This window comes from Podarcis cretensis, assembly GCF_951804945.1.
Source record: "Podarcis cretensis genome assembly, chromosome: 5".
NCBI classification, from domain to species: domain Eukaryota; kingdom Metazoa; phylum Chordata; class Lepidosauria; order Squamata; family Lacertidae; genus Podarcis; species Podarcis cretensis.
In genome coordinates this window covers 38,371,832-38,390,776 of record NC_137174.1, presented here as the reverse complement: position 1 = coordinate 38,390,776, position 18,945 = coordinate 38,371,832, and the positions used below count along the sequence as shown (strand labels likewise).

Here is an 18,945-nt window from a genome sequence, read left to right as displayed (position 1 = left end):
TGAGTAGACATACCAGAGATTGCACTGTTGTTTTGCTAACTCTGAAGTAAAATCAAATATACAGCGTGCAGCAGTAGCTTGAATATCCCTATTTTCACCAAATATAAAATTCCACAGAGCCTTTGAGAGTCAGCTGATAAATATGCAACATATGCTGAGAGTGTAAGCAGAATATATTTATAGAACAAACATATGTGAGGTTCCTATGCAACACTTTCATGGCTATGTAAAGTAACAGCAAAATGCTAAACCATATGACATTTTTAAGACACTCGCCATACTGTTGATGAGTCTCTCCTCACAAAAAACCTATTTTGATATACTACCGTAAGGGCTCATTCCATATGTTTTCTTTTATCGCTGTTATTCCCAAGATGTTTAAAGTATTTCAGTAATTTAGTCTTTACAATTGTATTAAAGTCATTATTATGAAAAAGCAGAAGTAATAAATACACTAAATAATGTTATCATCTGGTAGGACTCCCATGTTAATTGTGCTTGCTGGAAAGACAAAACCAAACCAATATATTTAATCATTAATAGATATGCTCACCTGTCCAGGGCACCTTCCAAGTGTTCATGTGATACATCAAAATAAAAGTTGGTGTGTTCTCCACTGGTAAAAGCATTTGAACTTCCTGCGTGTTCACTGAGAAATTGGCTGTACTCATTTTCTTTTGGGTATTTCTCAGTTCCCAAAAAAAGCATATGTTCACAAAAATGGCTTAACCCAGCAATGTTAGGGGGATCAGATAATGACCCTATGAATAGGAGAAATGGGCAGAAATAGAGTCTTACTTTAAAAGCTGATACACAAATTCAGTATAAAGCAATCAAATCATCCAGAACAATCAACATTTTAACACTTTTCTCTGGGTCAGAGAAATCATCTTACTGATTATGATTGCAAATATTTAGGAAATTATATAGCTCCATTTCCCTTTGCAGAAAAGCTAGGCTGGAATGCATCTGCTAGTATACAGCTGCTTCATACTAACTTTAGAGAAGCTATAGGAAAGGTGTTAGCTGGAAATCAGAGGCAAGTGGTTTATGTGAGCACCCCAAGCACTTCAAACTACAAAGAAAAGATATTTGATAAAGCAGGACATACATATGTAACCATTTTGGTTTTTGGTTTTTAATCAGAACATCTAGTAACAACCATGTTCTAATTTCATGTTTGCTTAACATGCAAATACATCATTTTTAGGCCTACTATCTGACTTCTCAAACATATTACACAAGGAATAATTTTCATATGACATGCCATATGCCATTAATTTATACCAGGAAATTAAACTATTTTAATTTCCCAGCAGACACACTGGGAGCTTAAGCGCAGAAGGATATGGAGCATATAAATTGAGTTCTTCCATCATTCATCCTTGAAAAACTTAAACCTGCTTTAGAACAAGTAATTTATACAGCCAGTTTTATGACAAACCTAACTTCTGAGGCTAATCTGGCTAAGCTACAATCCTACTTCCATTTACCTGGGAGAAAGCTGCACTGAATTCAACAGGACTTACTTCTGAATACTTCCTGGGAGTTCAATGGAGTTTTGTGCACTTCCAAATAATGTCAACTTCCAAGTAAGCAAAACTAGGATTGGAGCCTCAGTGTAGAATGTAGAAGGTTGTAAACCATTCTTTTTAAAGTTATCGCATTTGAATTAGATTACAGTGCAAAACCAAGTTACAATATATTATAGATGATCATATACCTATGTGTACATCAAGTGCAGCTGAAGACTTGTCTGTAGTGGGGTCACTGATAAGCATTGCCTTGATGCCATTTGCCAGTTCTAGCCCACGATACTCTCGTTTATCTTCAGGTGATTTGATAATATCATTTGCTATTCTTTTAATAGCAAAACGATTCATTTTGTTGTGTGTTGCTTGCTGAAGCCTAAAAAAAAAGCAGTAGAAGTTAAAGTGATATCTCAGTTCAAATAGCCTAAGAAAGAAAAGGGGGAGACGCATCTGCAACTCAAGAACACTCAACTCTAGAAGGTCCAGATCAAAAACTTATTGTCCACAGTCCAACACTGTAAGGCATACTTAAGTTCACTGAAATCAATAGACTAAAGCTATATTACTTCCTTCAAATGTAGAACAGCTCTGAGTGCTTTCAATAACAAGTTGGCCTAATAATGGTCACAGTGAATCCAGTTTATTAATATCTATTTTATAATATTTCAAAGCCTATACTTTATTTCCTTTTTATCTGTAAGAATATAGTTGCTGTCAGCCTTCACTAACTGATAATATTGTCTATATATTGAAAAAAAGTGCAATGTAAAATCAACATATGCTTGTCTAAATAAAAGCATTCTTTCAGTTATGATGCAGTAAAGCCTAGTTTATAACATCATTTTCATCTGCCAAGAGTAGATTTAACGAGTAGCTCTTTAAATCCATGATGAATTGCTTTACAATGAATATAGAATGCTAGAGAGCCAAAATGAACTGACCAAGCAGGTTCAAAATGTCACAACCACACTCCCAATGACAAGCCAAAAACAGTTTACTTCAATGTCCGTGATTCTGTGAATTAATTCAAGCCCACATGAAAGGTGAAGTCATTCATGCTGGGCTATTTACCTGACTACACCCTTATTCGGAACTGAATAAATATAATTGCATTTCCTGTATTTGTTCATGCTACATACACCCTATTCCTGACCTGTCATTGATCTAGCTAGAAGATAGGAACAAAAGAAAAGAAGAAGCATAGAAAAATAAGAAAACCATCCCTGCACATATTCCAGGTACCAGGCATCATTGCAAGAGCTTCTTGTTCTGTCATGCCTTTGCATACAGTCTCCTGTTTCTTGGCTTTCATGTAAGGCATATAAATATATATTTAAAATATATGCCTAAAAGGAACAGCATGCCTTCTGCAACCTGCCAAATAAAAATGCATTTGTGCTGCAATTCTATCCACACTTACCCAAGAGCAAGCCAAACTGAAAACTATGAGACTTATTTCTGAGTAGAAAGACACAAGATCAGCCTGTTAACAAGGTCCCTTTTCAGTTCCTAGATCATTCTCGCCTCTTTCACCCAAGTATCTTGTACTCTGCAAACTAAAGTGCTGAATGATTTGTTCCCAGTGTCTCCTGGCAATTACACCACCAGGCTGAAACACTGAAGACAAATACAAAGTGTATTAGCTATTTGGAGCAGAACAGCATCACATTACGATTGTTCTAAATAATTCATTTGATAAAACTACAAAGCTATTCCATCATTACTGTTACTGCCACAAAAGTAAAGAAACTTCAAAAGGAAAAATAAGAGCATAGAATTTTGGGAACAGTGCTATTTACTTTTTTTTTTAAAAAAAGGTAACAGAAGAATGTGAAAAATTAAGACTTAGAGGAAGGCGAAATAAGTACTAGAGAATAGTGTGTTTAAGGAATATTACATATCTAGGCCAAAATCAGACCACATATTTAAAGACTACGTTCAGCCATCACAATCGCACACCCCAAATAGTTAGCAAGGTCTACAAAAAGCATTTTGGGTTCCACACAGTCAATTCTCATGCAACTGTGCAGAGGACATCTATCCATATGGAATAGTGGATATTTTAAAACATTTTAATAGAGAAACATAAATAAAAATAAACTTACTTGCATAAATATTTTTATGTTCTCCAATCAATCTCATACTGACCACGGCTTAAACCACATAGTAAAATTCCACTGTCTACTGACACTACCAAAGTCCATAGCCCTCACTTATATACTAAACATTTTACATTGATGTTTTATGCAAACCAGTTTCATCTCAGCTACAGCACACTGCATTTCTAAAATCAAGGTGTTCATCTTGCTCTGTATAGACTTCCTCATCCCTCATTGAGAACTGTGCTAACCTATGAAACAGCAGGTGTCAACAAGACAAGCAAAAGAAAAAAATAGTCAAAAGATACCATGCCAAAGAGCAGAGGTTGCAGACAGGCACAATTAAGAATCAAACTGAGGGGTCAGGCAGCTGTAGAAGTGAAAGCCTGTAATAGCAACAACTGCTCCAGTAACAGAGGAGTAGGATAAATTAATAAGAAATAATAGTTAAAAAGTAGGGGTTTAGTGGGGTTTAAAAAAACAGAAGGAAATAGAGCCAATATGATACACGGATGTCATATTTGAGAGTTGAATAGGTATTCAGTTCAGACAGAAGTCGGACTCTATGGAGCTTATGTTGGGATTCAGGTTCAAGTTGGGAGTTCAACAGTGCACCAGATGCCCAGCTGATTTCCTAGCTTAGATTGGGGACATGAGTTGAGACCTAGTATTGGAGTGACCAGTGGAGCATAAAAGGAACTGACTTGTGTTCCACAAGCCTCACTCTGCCACTAATGCTGTTTAACGTCTATATGAAACCGTTGGTAGATACCATCCAGGACTTTGAGGTGAGACATCATTCATATCTTGATACCACCCAGTCCAGGAATCGCTTAGTTCTGAACCAGTGACTAGAATGTCATAGCCAAGTATTGGGAGGAACCAATTGAGGAGCCACCAAGGGAAGAAGGCTCAGAGCCCAAAGAATGGTAGTGGGACAACGATGAGTAGTCAGAGGGAGAAGACTGGGAAGTTGAGATGTTGGAAGCTGAAGGGATAACAGGGCTCAGTGAGTTGGGAGAGTGTGGCAGAAAGAAGTCAAGAATCAGAGGATGAAGCTGGAGAGTAGAAGAAGGGAGGTCAAAAGGCAGAGATGAGTCAGGCTGGTGAAGAGTCATGGGTGTCTCCCTCTCCTGCTGCAACAAGTTCCCACTCCCAACTCACAGAACCAAGAGAGGGATAAAATGGGCAAAGCAGACAGACTGCACACAGGCAAAGTCTCCAATTGCTTGCAAGAAGCCCTGGAGAGGAGGAGACTTGAGACAAGGAGTACTCAGCTAAATCTGTGAAGACTGATTCTCTAACCAAGAGTTAACTTCAGCTATGTGATTTGCTGACTGGCTTGCTCTGTGACATAGAAGGTGTGGATGTGGTCAGCCAAACTAATTGTATCCAGACAAGTCGGAAGAGATGTGAGTAAATAACCCTAAAGCATTGGAGGGAGGTTATGCACATAATCATCTAATGTTGTTTGGAGCCTAGGCATAGTCTTGGACAGAATCTGCAACAATTTAAATCAATGAGATCTCACCCCACTGACCCATGTTTTTATCACCTTGAAAATCAAGTAATGCAATGTGTACTACGTTCAGCTACCCTCATAAATGACTCATGAACTACAGCTAGTACAGAATATCACTGCTTACTTCCTGATGAACATGGGGAGGTGATTAACATATAATCAATTTTGCAGGAGCTGTACTAGTTTCCTGAGAACTTCTGAGCCTAATTCAATATCATGGTACTTACCTTTAAACCAGAGAAAGCTAACCTGTGACCCTATAGTTGTTTCTGGACTACAACTTCCATCATCCCCGACTATGGGTCATGTTGACTAGGGGGCGATGGGATCATCTGGAAGGCCACAAGCTCCCTATCCCTGCTTTAAATCATGCACAGCCTGGACCCAGCATTCATCAACAGGGACCACCTCTCTCTGTATTATGGTGTAACGATAAAAGATCAAGTCCTGCTCTGTATTTCCTCAGGAAGTGAAATGAGCAGCTAAAAGCCAGCCTTTCATTTGTTATCACTCCGAGATTCTGGAATAACTTCCTAAATGGATTTTTTTAAATAAAAAAAGTCTGTCTTGATGGCATTCTGGAGGGATTTGCAAACTATTTTACATGAAGTAGACAGCAGATAAATAGGATGCTTTGGAGTGGTATGACTTTTATTATTAGGTTGTGGTTTTTTGTGCTTTTATGTTCTATCAGATTTTAAGTACTGCTTTTCATTTTAATGCAAAGTGCACTGAGCTTAGTAAAAGTAGCATACAAATGTTTTGAGGCACAGACACTGGACTGGAAGTAAGAGGAAAGGGTCCACAGAATGCGTCCAAGTCAAGTTTTTCACTCAGATAGCAACCAGAAGAGTGCATTTTGCATTTAAGCTGTGGGCCTTTCCCAATTTATACTCGAGCTAAGAAGCTGTATATAAAGTACCGGTACTGCTTTGGCTGATTGGCCTCTGAATGCTGACATTATGGAACAGTTAACAACATTTACCTTTTGATCCACAGTTAAGGATGAGTCCTAAATTAGAGTAATAAAGCCTGTAATGAACAGTATGTTGCAAAATATAGCACAAGGTAGAGCAGAAGGATTCAAATGGCTACAATGTCAGAAATTCCCACAACTGACAAATTCAGGTATGACACCCACAGAAGCCAATGTTTCCATTAAATAAAATTCACCAGCTGCACAATTCCTGCCAAATGGCAATCAGGTTAATGTAACTTCTCACCTCTTCTATAACGAAGACAGCATTCAGAGCTTTGGAGGAATTCATTAAAACTCACTACTATCATATACAAATAAAAAATAACCAAGTCCATTCCCTAACATAGTTTTTAGCCTAGTCCTCCTTATACACATTCCTTGTTGACCTTAAAAAAACTCTTAAAGACAGGGAGTGAAGATGAGGGGGCTGATATTGTGACATATTTCCTAAAGTAATAGTGACATTTAAAGGCAAATCAGCCAATAACAAGCTTTTTTTTTTTTTACATATTACTCTCAGTAATGAAAAAGAGGCATTTTTATCAATGTACAGATCTATTTAAATACATTACAGTTCAGTAGTTTTAAGTCACTTTTATATTGTTCAATGTGATACAACACAAAAAAGATCTAGCAGTGTCACCCCCATATCTCCAGAGTCAGACTTCAACCACATCTGCATCATCACTCATGTCCCAAGCAAGTGGTGTGGTGAAGTACCATCACTCACCTGACCTCTGGTCAGTTGTTGCTCTAGCCAGGAGGTGAAGCCATGTTGGTACAGTGCTCTTACTGGTGTGTTTGTACCATGCTGCCCTTGCTACTGCCTTTCCCCTCCCAATAGTCCTCCAGCTAAGCAGCAGCAACATGAGGGCAGGTACCGGTAAGTGGTGACACTACACCACCTGCTACTTACCCCAAGTAATTTAAAAATCTCTGTAACTACTAAGTTCACTGTTTAGAAGTCACTGGCTATATCTAGTAATCAAGGAAGTGAGATAGAATTGTAAGCATGGAAGGGACCTCAAGGATCATCTAGTCCAACTCCCCTGCTATGCAGAAATCACTAGTGACTCATGTTAAGTTTGTGGTCTACTAAGACCCCTAAAGCCTTTTCACATGTACTACTGGCAAGCCAAGTGTCCCCCATCTTATAATTGTGCAGCTGGTTATTGCTGCCTATGTGCAGAACCTTAGATTTGTCCCTATTGAAATTCATTTTGTTAGTTTGGCCCATTTCTCCAATCTGTTGAAGTCATCTTGAATCCCAATTCTGTCTTCTGCAGCATCACCTACCCCTCCCAGTTAGGTGTCATCTGCAAATTTGATGAGCATCCCCTCAATTCCTTCATCGAAGTCATTAAACAGACGTTAAACAACAGGCCAGACTTGTCACTTTTTTCCAGGATTAAACGCTTTAAGAATTATGATGTTTTAAAGACTTTTACATACGAAGTGTTGACAAACTCAGCTACAAATATCTCTACTCTACCTAATTCATAAATCTAAGTCAAAAGTACCTCCAGAAATGTATAAATGGCATCTCCCTGAATCCCGCTTTTGTCATGACATTTTTAAATTGATAACTGTCTGCTTTATTTTAGAATCCCGAGTTTAGTTCTTGTTCAAATGCTACATAGAAGCAGAAAAGAAAATGAATCCTAGAGTTGATAGATCTCACTGTAGGTAAGAATCTGTTTCCTTCTGCATTATACAGCAAAAGCATGACTCATCCCTACTTGCGCTTCCTATGCATCTAATTTAACACACACCTTGGCTTTCACAGTTCCTACTTTTTTTGTCCTGGCAAGGGCTCTGTGTCTTTATTAGGCCTCTGACAGGCAAATAAAACATGTAACAAATTTGCCAAGCAATGGTACATAGTCTTCAGAAAGCTACATCTGTTGAAATTCTACCTGTTATGCAGCTGTTAGAGGCACAAAAAACTCCTCATAATTATGAATATACTTTCAACAGAAGCTAAATGCACTTGCTAAGGTGGTACCTAATAATACTTCTGGGAACAAGTATTGAACTAGCATGTGACAGTCTGAGTAATCTATATTTATAGCAGCTTAAACACTGACCTGGAATAACCCAGATAATGAGATCAATTAATTTCCAGTTCAATTAAAAACAGGACTTTTCCTATGGAGATACAGTTTGGATGTATAGTGGCTTATTCTTCCCTCTCTCTCTGCCTCCTAGATATTTTTATAGAGAAACACATTACTTACATGCCATATATTAGTGACACTTCTCACAACCTCAACAGGGAAATGGGTTTCATCAAATTAGTTCCTAAGCTTGTGCAAGGCAAACCAGAGCTCATTAACAATAAGCATTCTTCTAAACAAGAATATGAACACCCCAATTCACCACTTGTATATCTTTTTGCTTTATATATCTAGATATATAAAGTGTATCTTTATACTTCCTGGGGATTCTCAATAATAACCAGTTCTGAAATAGTTAATACTGTACTATTAAAGAGGAAATGTTGTACGACAGCACACATCACGGATGCAAAGTTTGAGTTGCTTTCAACAGAACATTTTTATGATGAAAGTGGATTGCAACTGAGATCTAAACAATTGCGTGGGAAGGAGTTACAGAAAGGATACACACAAAAACACATACGACTCCCAAGCTGTTTATAAAGGCTTTTAGAATGATTTAGAGGAATGCTTCTGTCATAAGCATTTATTTTCAGTAATGATAAACTATGTTTATAATTTCTAGAAATAAAGAGGACCCATAGTGTTATACAACACAATAAACTAAAATTAAATTATGAACATAATGACATTAATTGAAAGAAGAACCCTCACAAGTGGTGTACAAAGTTCTGGCATTTCAGGTGCTGTCATTAAAGGGTAGCAACACAGGAAGTGACTCAAATGGAATAACAGGAAGGATAAATGCTATTATTCATGTATTGAGCAAGGGGTTGGGCTTAATGGCTTACAAGCCCCCCCCCCCCATTCAATCATCATATACAAAACTATTTGGTGGCAATAACAGGCATTAACATGCTTAGAAGAGGAAACAGATAAGTTTCACTGAAGTGAGAATAAGATAGAGGAAAAAATACACAACAGTTCATTTCGAAAATATGTTTTTTCATACCATGCACAGTGCAGCAACACAGAAGCAGATGCTCACAAAGCCTGAAGTTCTCTGGCAATAACTTAATGGGAAAATATCAATGAGGTGCACAGGTGTCTGCAAGAGCTGAACTGAAAGGTTAATTTACTGCAGCACGTAGGACTTTATTCGCACAATGAAGAGAAAGATTGCTATCTCATATCAAAACAAGTAGGAAGCCCAAAATGATTCAGCTACATCCCTAGCTGACTATCTTGCATCACTCAAAGGTCACTGTTTTTCTACAGAATTGTAAACTCCATCCAGCATATATAATAACCAGATATATTCACCTGATACCTCTCTTTCCTCACAAAATAAAGGGTCAAGAGCCCCTGATCTTACTGATTATTTGTCAATGCCTTCAACCTTTGATATACCTGAAGTATAATTTTTATCCCAGAAAACCAGATAAGACTCCCTGCCCTTGCTCTGGTCTGCATAATTATCTCTTCTTTTTAGTCTTTGCAGAACTTATTTACTCATTTTATTATGATTATCCCCCCACCTTAGGAAAATAATGAAACTAGCTTCCCCTTTTCCTTCATTTCTCTTGTAGTTTAAGATCACATTTCTTTCGGCCTTCCAACAGTATTCCTCTCTAATTGGCTTGTTTCCCACTGTCCTTCCATTTTCACAAGGGCCCACACAATCTAATGTTTCAGTGACAAAGGATGGAGACAGACTACTAATCATGGGAACCCTACTTAGAATTGGTCCCAATGGTAGTTTAAGTGTGGGATGAGCTGGTTGCTGGGAGGGTTCTACTCACTTACTTCATAGGGTACTTAGAAACAGATACCAGTTTGTCACATGGTTCCTATTTATATCTGGGAAATATGTCAACCAATATTTTAAATATTAAGCCACCCTGTATACTACAAAAAAAACTAGTTAAAAAACTGGACTGCACTCTTGCCAGCTGCTTTAACCAAAAAAAGTAACACAATTTTTTCCTAACCACTTTTGTTGTTTCCTGTAATCAATTCTTATCTAGAAGGTACCTTAGAAATATAAAAGAAAGCCAACCTATACCCTCTCTTTGTTATTTGCTGCTGTATGATTACCTTGTAACAGGGATGGCTAACCTCAGTTCAGGTCTGATCTGACCCCTTAAGCAAATTTTTCTGGCCCTCCCAGAACTCTGATTTTTGCTGCAGCAGCAAAAAAGAAAGAAAATGAAACAGACACAGTGCTGGAGTGGGAAGAGCCCAGTTCTCCAAAGGGAATTCAAATCACTCTCCAGTGTCATGAGATTGATCATCTGAGCAGAGAGGGAATGATAATCACCCTCAGAGTGGATCAGCTGGAGTGGGGAGGCTGTCTGCCTGTGGATATTTTATGTAAGAGTGTCTGCACACATGCAACATGCAAGTACATTAATGAGTGTGTGGCAGCCACACCTACTACGGGAATGGGGCCCCTAAGTGAATCCCCCAAGTCAAAGAAAGCTACCCTGCCTTACAGAGAGAAGACTCAATTAACATGCTACACAAATTTTCTATCAAGATACTAACCTTTTATGAAATCAGCAACCTAGGGCCTGATCTGTCAAGAAAAATGGCTCTCTTGCTTTAAGCCTCTGTGAGAAACAGTTATATATCAGTAATTGGGATGAGTTCATCAGTTTGAAGCACCTGCGTTATCTCACCCTCCTGTGTTTCAAGGTCAGTGACTGGGCCTGCTAATTGAGAATTGGCTTTTGCTGTGAGAATGCACATATGCCCAAGTTCAGGAAGCGTTTTGATTGGCTCAGGGGACTCACCCCAGTTGCTATACATTTTTACTATAAAGTTAGCCATTGCCTTCACCCCTTTGTCTCTTCTTTCCTGTTGCTTGTACCTGTTTCTTTGTAACGCCTGCAAGATCCTATTTTCTGTGCTAGGGAAGCTTTTGGGTCACTGTTTTAAAAAAGTTAGTTTCATGATTCCATTCATAATTGTCAATTGTATTTAAGATCTGCACTTTTTATGGGAATTTCACATGCTTTCCCCTTTCCTTTTGAATAACTATCTCATTTAAGATGGGTGTCTGTCTTTTGGGATAAAGCTTTGGTACTGAATCCAGTTCCTAAGTGCCCTGCTTTTAACTTCTCCTTCTCTGATATCCTAGAAGCATCCAGTAAGGGTCAACCCAGGCTGGTTGGACTTAAGGAGCAGTGGTAGTATACTACATTGCAGGGTTGGTTTTATACCCTGCTCAGTAGACAAGATCTGAAACATCAAGAACTGTGCCCAGGGATTTGAGGTAGAAGTTCTTGACATCAATGTAGCCCACAACTGTGACACACATTTCAGATTCAATGATACACTGGTACTATAAATCTAATGGGATCAAGAGAAAGTAAAAGAGCATAATTTCATACTCTGACATTGAAATGGAGATACTCTGTCAGCAAACAGGAACCACAGCCCCCAACCCAAAATGGGGGGGGAGTTAAAAAAACCTTTTTCTGGAGATGACAGAATTTCTTATTAATAAGAAAAAATAACAAAGTGAACAAAAGGCGTAACAGTGTAGGGTGGGAGCCTGGATGGATGATCTCATTGTATTAGTATTGGCAATGTCCAAACATTCATAGGGTGAATAGAAAATCCAACTACTGTCCATTGCTCCAGTAAAACGAAGCTATCTTCTGTTGTGGGATTCAGCAACTACTATTTGATCAATGAATTAAACATTGTGCCCAACTGGAAAGGTATCCTCAATTTACCTTTTAAAAAATCAGTATTGATAATGCATTAAAAAGTTCAAAGAACATTTTAGAAGTACCATTTCCTCCAGGAAGACACAGAAGGAGGGCTGAGATATCAAATCATCTGAAGAACTTTTAATGTGCAAATGTATGCAGATTAACTAAAAATTAAGATTTCTTTAAATGGGAGATAGCCCTACTTCTGATGTTGTGTACAGTACATGCATGTGGTGCACACAGAGGCAGGAAATAATAATTAAAGCATGAAATAATCTGCAGTATTGCCAACTCATTTTATGGATTGTGTTGTTGAAACCTTTGTTCTACTTCTTTAAAAAAGTTACTGATGCAGTTATGTGGGCCTAATTCCAACAGAATCAAGGGGTGCATTTATTTCCAACATATATCAGAGTATTAAGTTACCTTTGGTGAAAGCTTCTCAGTCATCCTTTCTTAACAATATGTTAGCAACAGATTTATATTTAATAAATAGATCAAATAATTTTTTATAATAGTTCTTAAGTTCAAAAATCTTGCTACTACATGACACATTCACTGGAAACCTGTACAACCTGATCTTATTTACGTATGTTTAGTGGTAGGCAACTCCCACCAAGTTCAATGGAGCTTAATTCCAAGAGCACTTTGTTGCACCTCATCGTACCATTTGACTACATTAACCTAAACCTATACATTTTCAAAGCTTTGCATGCTTTAGTTCAGCGCTGTGGTTGTTCTTCCTCATACAGACCAATCTGTCAGAAAACAGATGCCCTATATACCTGCTGTATATTGTACTTAAACTACTGTATTTAAACTAACTGTTGCCTCATTTGTATTTAAGTATGTTTTCTGAGTACAAGCCAAATCTTACTCTGTTCAATTATGGCATACCTTTTGAATTCAAAATGATTTATGGTGCAATTGTACAGCTGTCTACTAAGAAGTCTTATTTAGTTCAGTGGGGGCTTACTCCCAAGTAAGTGTGTTTAGCATTGCTGCATGTGTTCTATAAAGTAAAACAGTTGTTAAACAGTGTCAAAACCACAGTTTTGAATGGGTGGGGAGAGAAGCTTCCTTCCTGTGGAACAACTTATAAAGGTGTCTAATGCATTCCTAACTTACATAATGTTGGGCTAACATGGTTCCCGATTCTTGCTCTAAACAAAGTTGTCTGCACTGTGTTTTTAAGTCCACATGAAAGCCATGCAAGCATTAAAAGCTAATCCTCTTCAAAGGCAACGGAGATCTGATAAACCTGTTACGTACACACTTGCAGGGAAGTACTTTCCATCAGCCATGTAGGTAAACAACTAATATTGCCAACTCATGCAAAACAGTCGCACTTAAAGAACAGCAACACGATATTGCAAAACCCTCGCCTGCATGCATGTATTTTGTGCTCTCGTTTCTGACATCCACACACACTAAGAGAAAAGCATTCGTGTACCGACGGCGACACAGTATTTAAAGACGATCGCAGTTTGCGAAGAAAAAAACCCGATTCCCCAGATTTTTTTCTGCGAAAAAAACATTCTTTCGCTCGAATTTCAGCGATCGTTCGCCGCTTGCTAAGTTCTCCCCTTAGTAAACCGGTTACGACCAATGTGACGTTGAATTCCTCCCATTAAAAACATGACTCCCAGCAAAAAATACAAGGGGTGGGCGGAGGGGTAGGGAAAAGAAAACAACCACTGAGCGTTATTTGCGCCAGCTGTTTACGACTTGCTTACTCCTACTTGCACCACTACACCCGACTCAATCGCTTGGGGGCTATTTCGCAGCCGCATACGACCCCCTTTCTTGCCTACCAGAGTCACTTCGCAGAGTCGGAGAAAGAGGCCGCTACACCGCCCCTTCCCCTCAAAGCCAAGCCTCCCTCCTTAAACAGCTCAGTGCCAGAGTCCACCTTCCCTTCCCCCACGGCCTCGCATTAGCGCTGATTCACCCGCTCCCAGGTAGAGGTCCCCCTCCAAAAAAATCACACACATTTAACCGCCTGTTATACAACCAGGGCAGAAACCCAGGTGGGGGGGTGGAGAGACACATCCCACCCCACCCTCCTCCGCGCGCCTCCTCAACGGCTTACACAACGGAAAGAGGGAGCTGGGGGGCGCGCGCGCACGCACACACCCTCTCCCCCCCCCCCGTTAATACTACTACTACTACTACTACTACTACACTGGCACACAACACCCCCATTTTGGGGCAACGGCGCGCCGCGTGGCGGAGGAGGTGGGGAAGGAGACACGATACCCGGAGACGAAGAGCCGCTGTCGCAGCGAAAGCAGGCGAGGCGGAGCGAGAGGCCGGGCGAAGCAGCAGCCCCAGGAGAGCAGCACAGTCCTGCTGAGGAGAGGAATAAGCCGGGGAAACCACTGCCGCATTATATCCCGGCCCTGCCTGTTGTCGCCGGTGCTCAAGCCCGGCCTACCTCTCCGCCGCTCCTCCCTCAGCTGAAGCCGCTTCTGGCCGGCGGAGGCGCCATTTTCTCTGCCCTCGTTTACCCGGCGGAGTGTCGCTGCTGCTGCCCTCGCCCACCTCCTCCTCCCTTCAAGCCCCGCGCCGAGGCCTGGAAGCACTTCTGCTGCTCCTACCTGGCGCCGAGGGGAACCAAGTCGCCTTCCTGCGGAGGGACCGCTAAGAGAGAGGCCGAGGGCGGCGACGGCGGTTGCAGAAGCGACGCGGCGGGAAAGCGAGCAAAAGGCCGCCGAGCTGTCTGCTGCTCTCCTCGATCGCGGGGTGGAGGGATTCCCGTTATGGAGAATGATGACAGCCTGGTTTCTAAGACACTCGCCCTTTGCACGCTTTGCTTCGATAGTCGACCCCGTTTTAACTTCCGAGTTAAAAGCATGCACGTGCGAAAGGAACTAGCACATGTGTGGAACGCCCCAGCGCGCGCGCTCTCATTCTGCTTCTCCGGGAGACCCTCCTAACTATATATACTTACCTAGGGGGGGAGCGAGTCTTGCCACCATCCACTGGGTTTTGCTTCCGATTAAAATGGGTTAGGAGACATCATCGCTCGAGCCCTGCATCCTTTCGATTCCGGAAGAACAACGCAATATGCGGCAGGGGCTGTTGCCGGCGGATGGCTTGCTCGGCACGATTGTCGGCAGACAACAGCCTACTAGACGGTTGTACGTATGCGAAATCGGCTGCCCCAGTAATGAAGCAGTTGGAAGGCAGCATCACCTGTCTCCTGTGTGGGATCCTTTTTTAAACAGCCAGATCCGATGCAGCTAGGCGCGCCTATGCCTTTTGATTTCGATGGGCTATGCGCTAAGCTGCGTAGAATCGGTGTAAGGACAAAAAGGGCTTCAGAAATACCGGTAATCTGTGAAATGGCAACGGTAAAATCAAGCTAAATGATCAAGGCGCACCTGTATTTGTCACAGAGGCAAAAACTAGCCTTGGGCACAAACTTCAGCATCCTAAGAGTTTCTGTTTATTATTAAAGGAAAGTTCTAGCCCTCTAGTCTGAAATATAGGTTCCTTCCTACATTCATGTTTGCCTCTCCCTGAGATTAAAAGCAAAACAAATTATGCAAATAAGTACAAATCCTTGTTTTGAATTTACATATTCATATAACTAGTTTTGTGTGGATGAGACCAAATGTCCATCTAGGAGTCTAGTGTTACACTTCCAGCTATAACTAGCAAGCTACTTGTTGAAAACTTAAAAGCGTACCATGAAGACAACAGCCTCTTCCTGTTCTTTGTCTCCAGCACCTGGTCATAAAATTCATCCTTTTTTCACAGAATTTTATTGATCTTGGTGTAAAATTCTGGTGTTAGTGGGTTGTTGTTGTTTTTCCCTTTTAAAGCACAAATTATATGCAGGCTGGTATTTAGGCAAACTTCATAAGAGGAGCCTGCTGGATCAGGCCAATACCCCTTTCCTAGTCCATCATCCTGAAGTATAATGGGGGTAGATCGTGAAGATCTCAGGGTATTTCTGCAAGGCAGGAATCTTTGGAAGAATTATACAAGCCTATAAAATCAGGACGCAGGTGGCGCTGTGGGTTAAAGCCTCAGCGCCTAGGGCTTGCTGATCGAAAGGTCGGCGGTTCGAATCCCTGCGGCGGGGTGCGCTCCCGCTGCTCGGTCCCAGCACCTGCCAACCTAGCAGTTCGAAAGCACCTCCGGGTGCAAGTAGATAAATAGGGACCGCTTACCAGAGGGAAGGTAAACGGCGTTTCCGTGTGCGGCTCTGGCTCTAGCAGCCAGAGCAGCGATGTCACGCTGGCCACGTGACCCGGAAGTGTCTCCGGACAGCGCTGGCCCCTGGCCTCTTAAGTGAGATGGGCGCACAACCCCAGAGTCTGTCAAGACTGGCCCGTACGGGCAGGGGTACCTTTACCTTTACCTTTATAAAATCAGTACAAAAGTTCCCATTAACTTTAATTGCTGCTTTCAAGCTTGTTCTGTTTGGCTGATGATGTATAATTTTAAAAAAGACTGTTAATTTCTTCTTCCAAAGTTGTCGTACAGACGACATTTGACATATTTTAATTAGAGTAACATAATTCAGACTTCCAGGAATATTAAACACATGTGGAATCAGAGAATTGTGTAAGGAAGGATCCCGAGGGTCATCTAATCCAACCCCCTGAAATTCAAGAATCTCAACTAAAGCATTCATGACAGATGGCCATCCAGCCTCTGCTTAAAAACCTCCAAGGAAGGAGAGTCCACAACTGCCTGAGGGAGTCTGCACACATTCCACCTCTGCACACATTCCAGTTTGCCAATATCCTCCTCAAATTGTGGCACCCAAACTGGACAGAGCATTGGTGCCAAGGTCTGTGTGACATGGAGGGGGGGTGCTTGTTGTGTGCGCATGATGTCACATGTTTGACATCACACAAATCAGGAGGAGGCCGCAAGGCCCAGGGAGGTCTGCTGCCACCACAGTTAAGCCTGATAAGGCCTTCCGCCACCACAGGGAAGCAGCTCATTGCCTGACATGCATTCTGGGTCTTATTAACCCTATAAACAATAATGGCTCCCAGTGGGTTTTTAATGATGGGCAACTAGGCTGGTCGGGCCTCCTGAAGCAACAGCTGTGATGGAAAAGTTTGCTTTGCTTGGCAGGTTGGGTCAACAAGTGATTTCTTTTTCTTTTTCCCTGCCAGCAAATGGTTAGCGAACGGCAGCTTATTATTGACTGGGGGTTCCAGGAGGGGGAGATGAAAAGGAGAGGATTTGGAGAGACAGTTTTTAGTTTGAGATAGAGTAGGTTGGGAGAATAGGTAGGGAGACAGGGAGTGAGAGAAGAGAGTTTGTTCTGGGTAGAAACACCCACTCTAAGGAATATATATCACAAGCTAGAGAAAGGAGTCTCTGAGCTTATTGTGAAGGACAGTGTGTAGTGTCCTGTAAGAGTAATTAGGCCAGGAATTAACTGGGAGGCTGAGTCAGGAGAAGTAGAAGCTGTGAGAATACAGTCTGCTTAGGTCTCATTCCAGTCAGGAGGGGAGAGATTCTTCTACAAAAAGAGAAGACTCCCAAACCAGTTAAGAGGGGTATGGAGATCCCTTGAGTCTGTTACTTGGAGTACCTCAGGAGTAGGGTTGTCTAAGTGGTGTGTAACTGACAGGAAGTACCACCTTGTTTTAAGAACCGAGATATTTAGCGGGAACAGCTGTGCAACAACAGAGAGCCCTGAAGTGAAATATTACAATCTGAAGTATCCTATGTTTTACCCACTTGTGTCATAAACTTCCTTTTTTAAATAAAATCTTTATTTGATCAAATCCTGCCTGAGACTCCAAATTATTAAGTTTTCCCTCACACAAGTCCCCCACAAGATAATCTGGGGTAGTTTGTGGGAATTCGTGGAACTGGTGTTCTGTGAGGTGGGTGCACTATATTTAAGTGAGGGCGGGCCCAATGGCGCCAGGGGGAAAAGGGCCGTCACGCCATCGCATATTACCGGTAATTGGTGGCAGTGCCATGATACAAAGTTAAAACCCACACAGAAATGTACCCAGAGATACAGAACAACCAGTTTAATAAAGTACCGAGGATATTTTATTAAAAGAAGAAAAATTTTCTGTCAGAAAATGACCAGCAAGCGCCAAGCAAAAGAAACTCGGGATGACCCAGTGCAGGGAGCTGCTGCATTTGAGGAGAATCCTAATACTGAATTAGATAGAAATGATAAGGCTAAGATTAGAACTGGCTAAAGTTGAAGCAGAGAAAGAAAAACAAAGTTGAAGCAAAAAGAGAAAAGGCCAGAATCGCAGCTGACATTCAGTTAGCACAGATACAGGCTGAGAGAGAGCTGGCAGAGAGAGCAGATTAGCTCACAAGGAAAAAAGAGAAAGAGATGCCAGATTAGCTCAAGAATACAGAGAAAGGGAGGCTAAGATGCCCATGAAAAAGACATGTTTCTTTTAAAAATGGAGGAAATTAAGCTGAGAGCAGAACTGCCACAACCATTGTTGCGGGGTGAAGATTTTACCTCAACTAATATAAAGAGATTTCCAAAGTATGTCAAAGGTGATGATGTACAGGCATTCCTGTTTAGTTTTGAACAGACCTGTAAAGATTTAAATATTACTGAGGAAAACTGGATGCTGTACTTACGCCCACAGATATGTGGAATTTTGAGTGAAATATTAATTTTGTGATTTTTGAGAGAAGATGAAACCTCACATTTAAAGAAAGAGTGAAGGTGCTTGGTGTTCTGTGAGGTGGGTGCACATATATATTTAAGTGAGGGTGGGCCCAACGGCGCCAGGGGGGAAAGTGCCGTTGTGCCGTCACAACAGCTGAACCTCATAACAGGACAGTTGCACGAAAACTGTTTCGTATGTTAATGGAAGTACTTATGTTCTGCCCTTTCAATAATATCCTCCACCAGTTGCTGAAAAACCAACATTCTTGCAAAGTCCTGCTGGTTTTGAGGTTGGGGTGCTTGCTTGTTCTTTTGACATCCACTTGCCAGTAGGAACAAGGGAACT

At 41.1% G+C, this 18,945-nt stretch overlaps 1 protein-coding gene across 7 annotated transcripts in view; it reads right to left on the bottom strand.

Moving 5' to 3' along the window:
• Positions 1-15,967, bottom strand: part of IDE (insulin degrading enzyme) — a 55,476-nt gene extending 39,509 nt beyond the window's left edge. For 2 of the 7 annotated variants that reach the window (XM_079978590.1, XM_079978591.1), the window contains exons 1-3: positions 14,231-14,402; positions 1,724-1,908; positions 554-761 (exon numbers count right to left, since the gene is read on the bottom strand). In XM_079978590.1, coding sequence (XP_079834716.1) covers positions 554-761; positions 1,724-1,908; positions 14,231-14,361 — 524 coding nt within the window. In that variant the 5' untranslated portion in view covers positions 14,362-14,402. The other 5 variants (XM_079978593.1, XM_079978595.1, XM_079978596.1 and 2 more) reach the window with 5 other exon arrangements.
• Between the last annotated feature and the right edge of the window lie 2,978 nt (positions 15,968-18,945).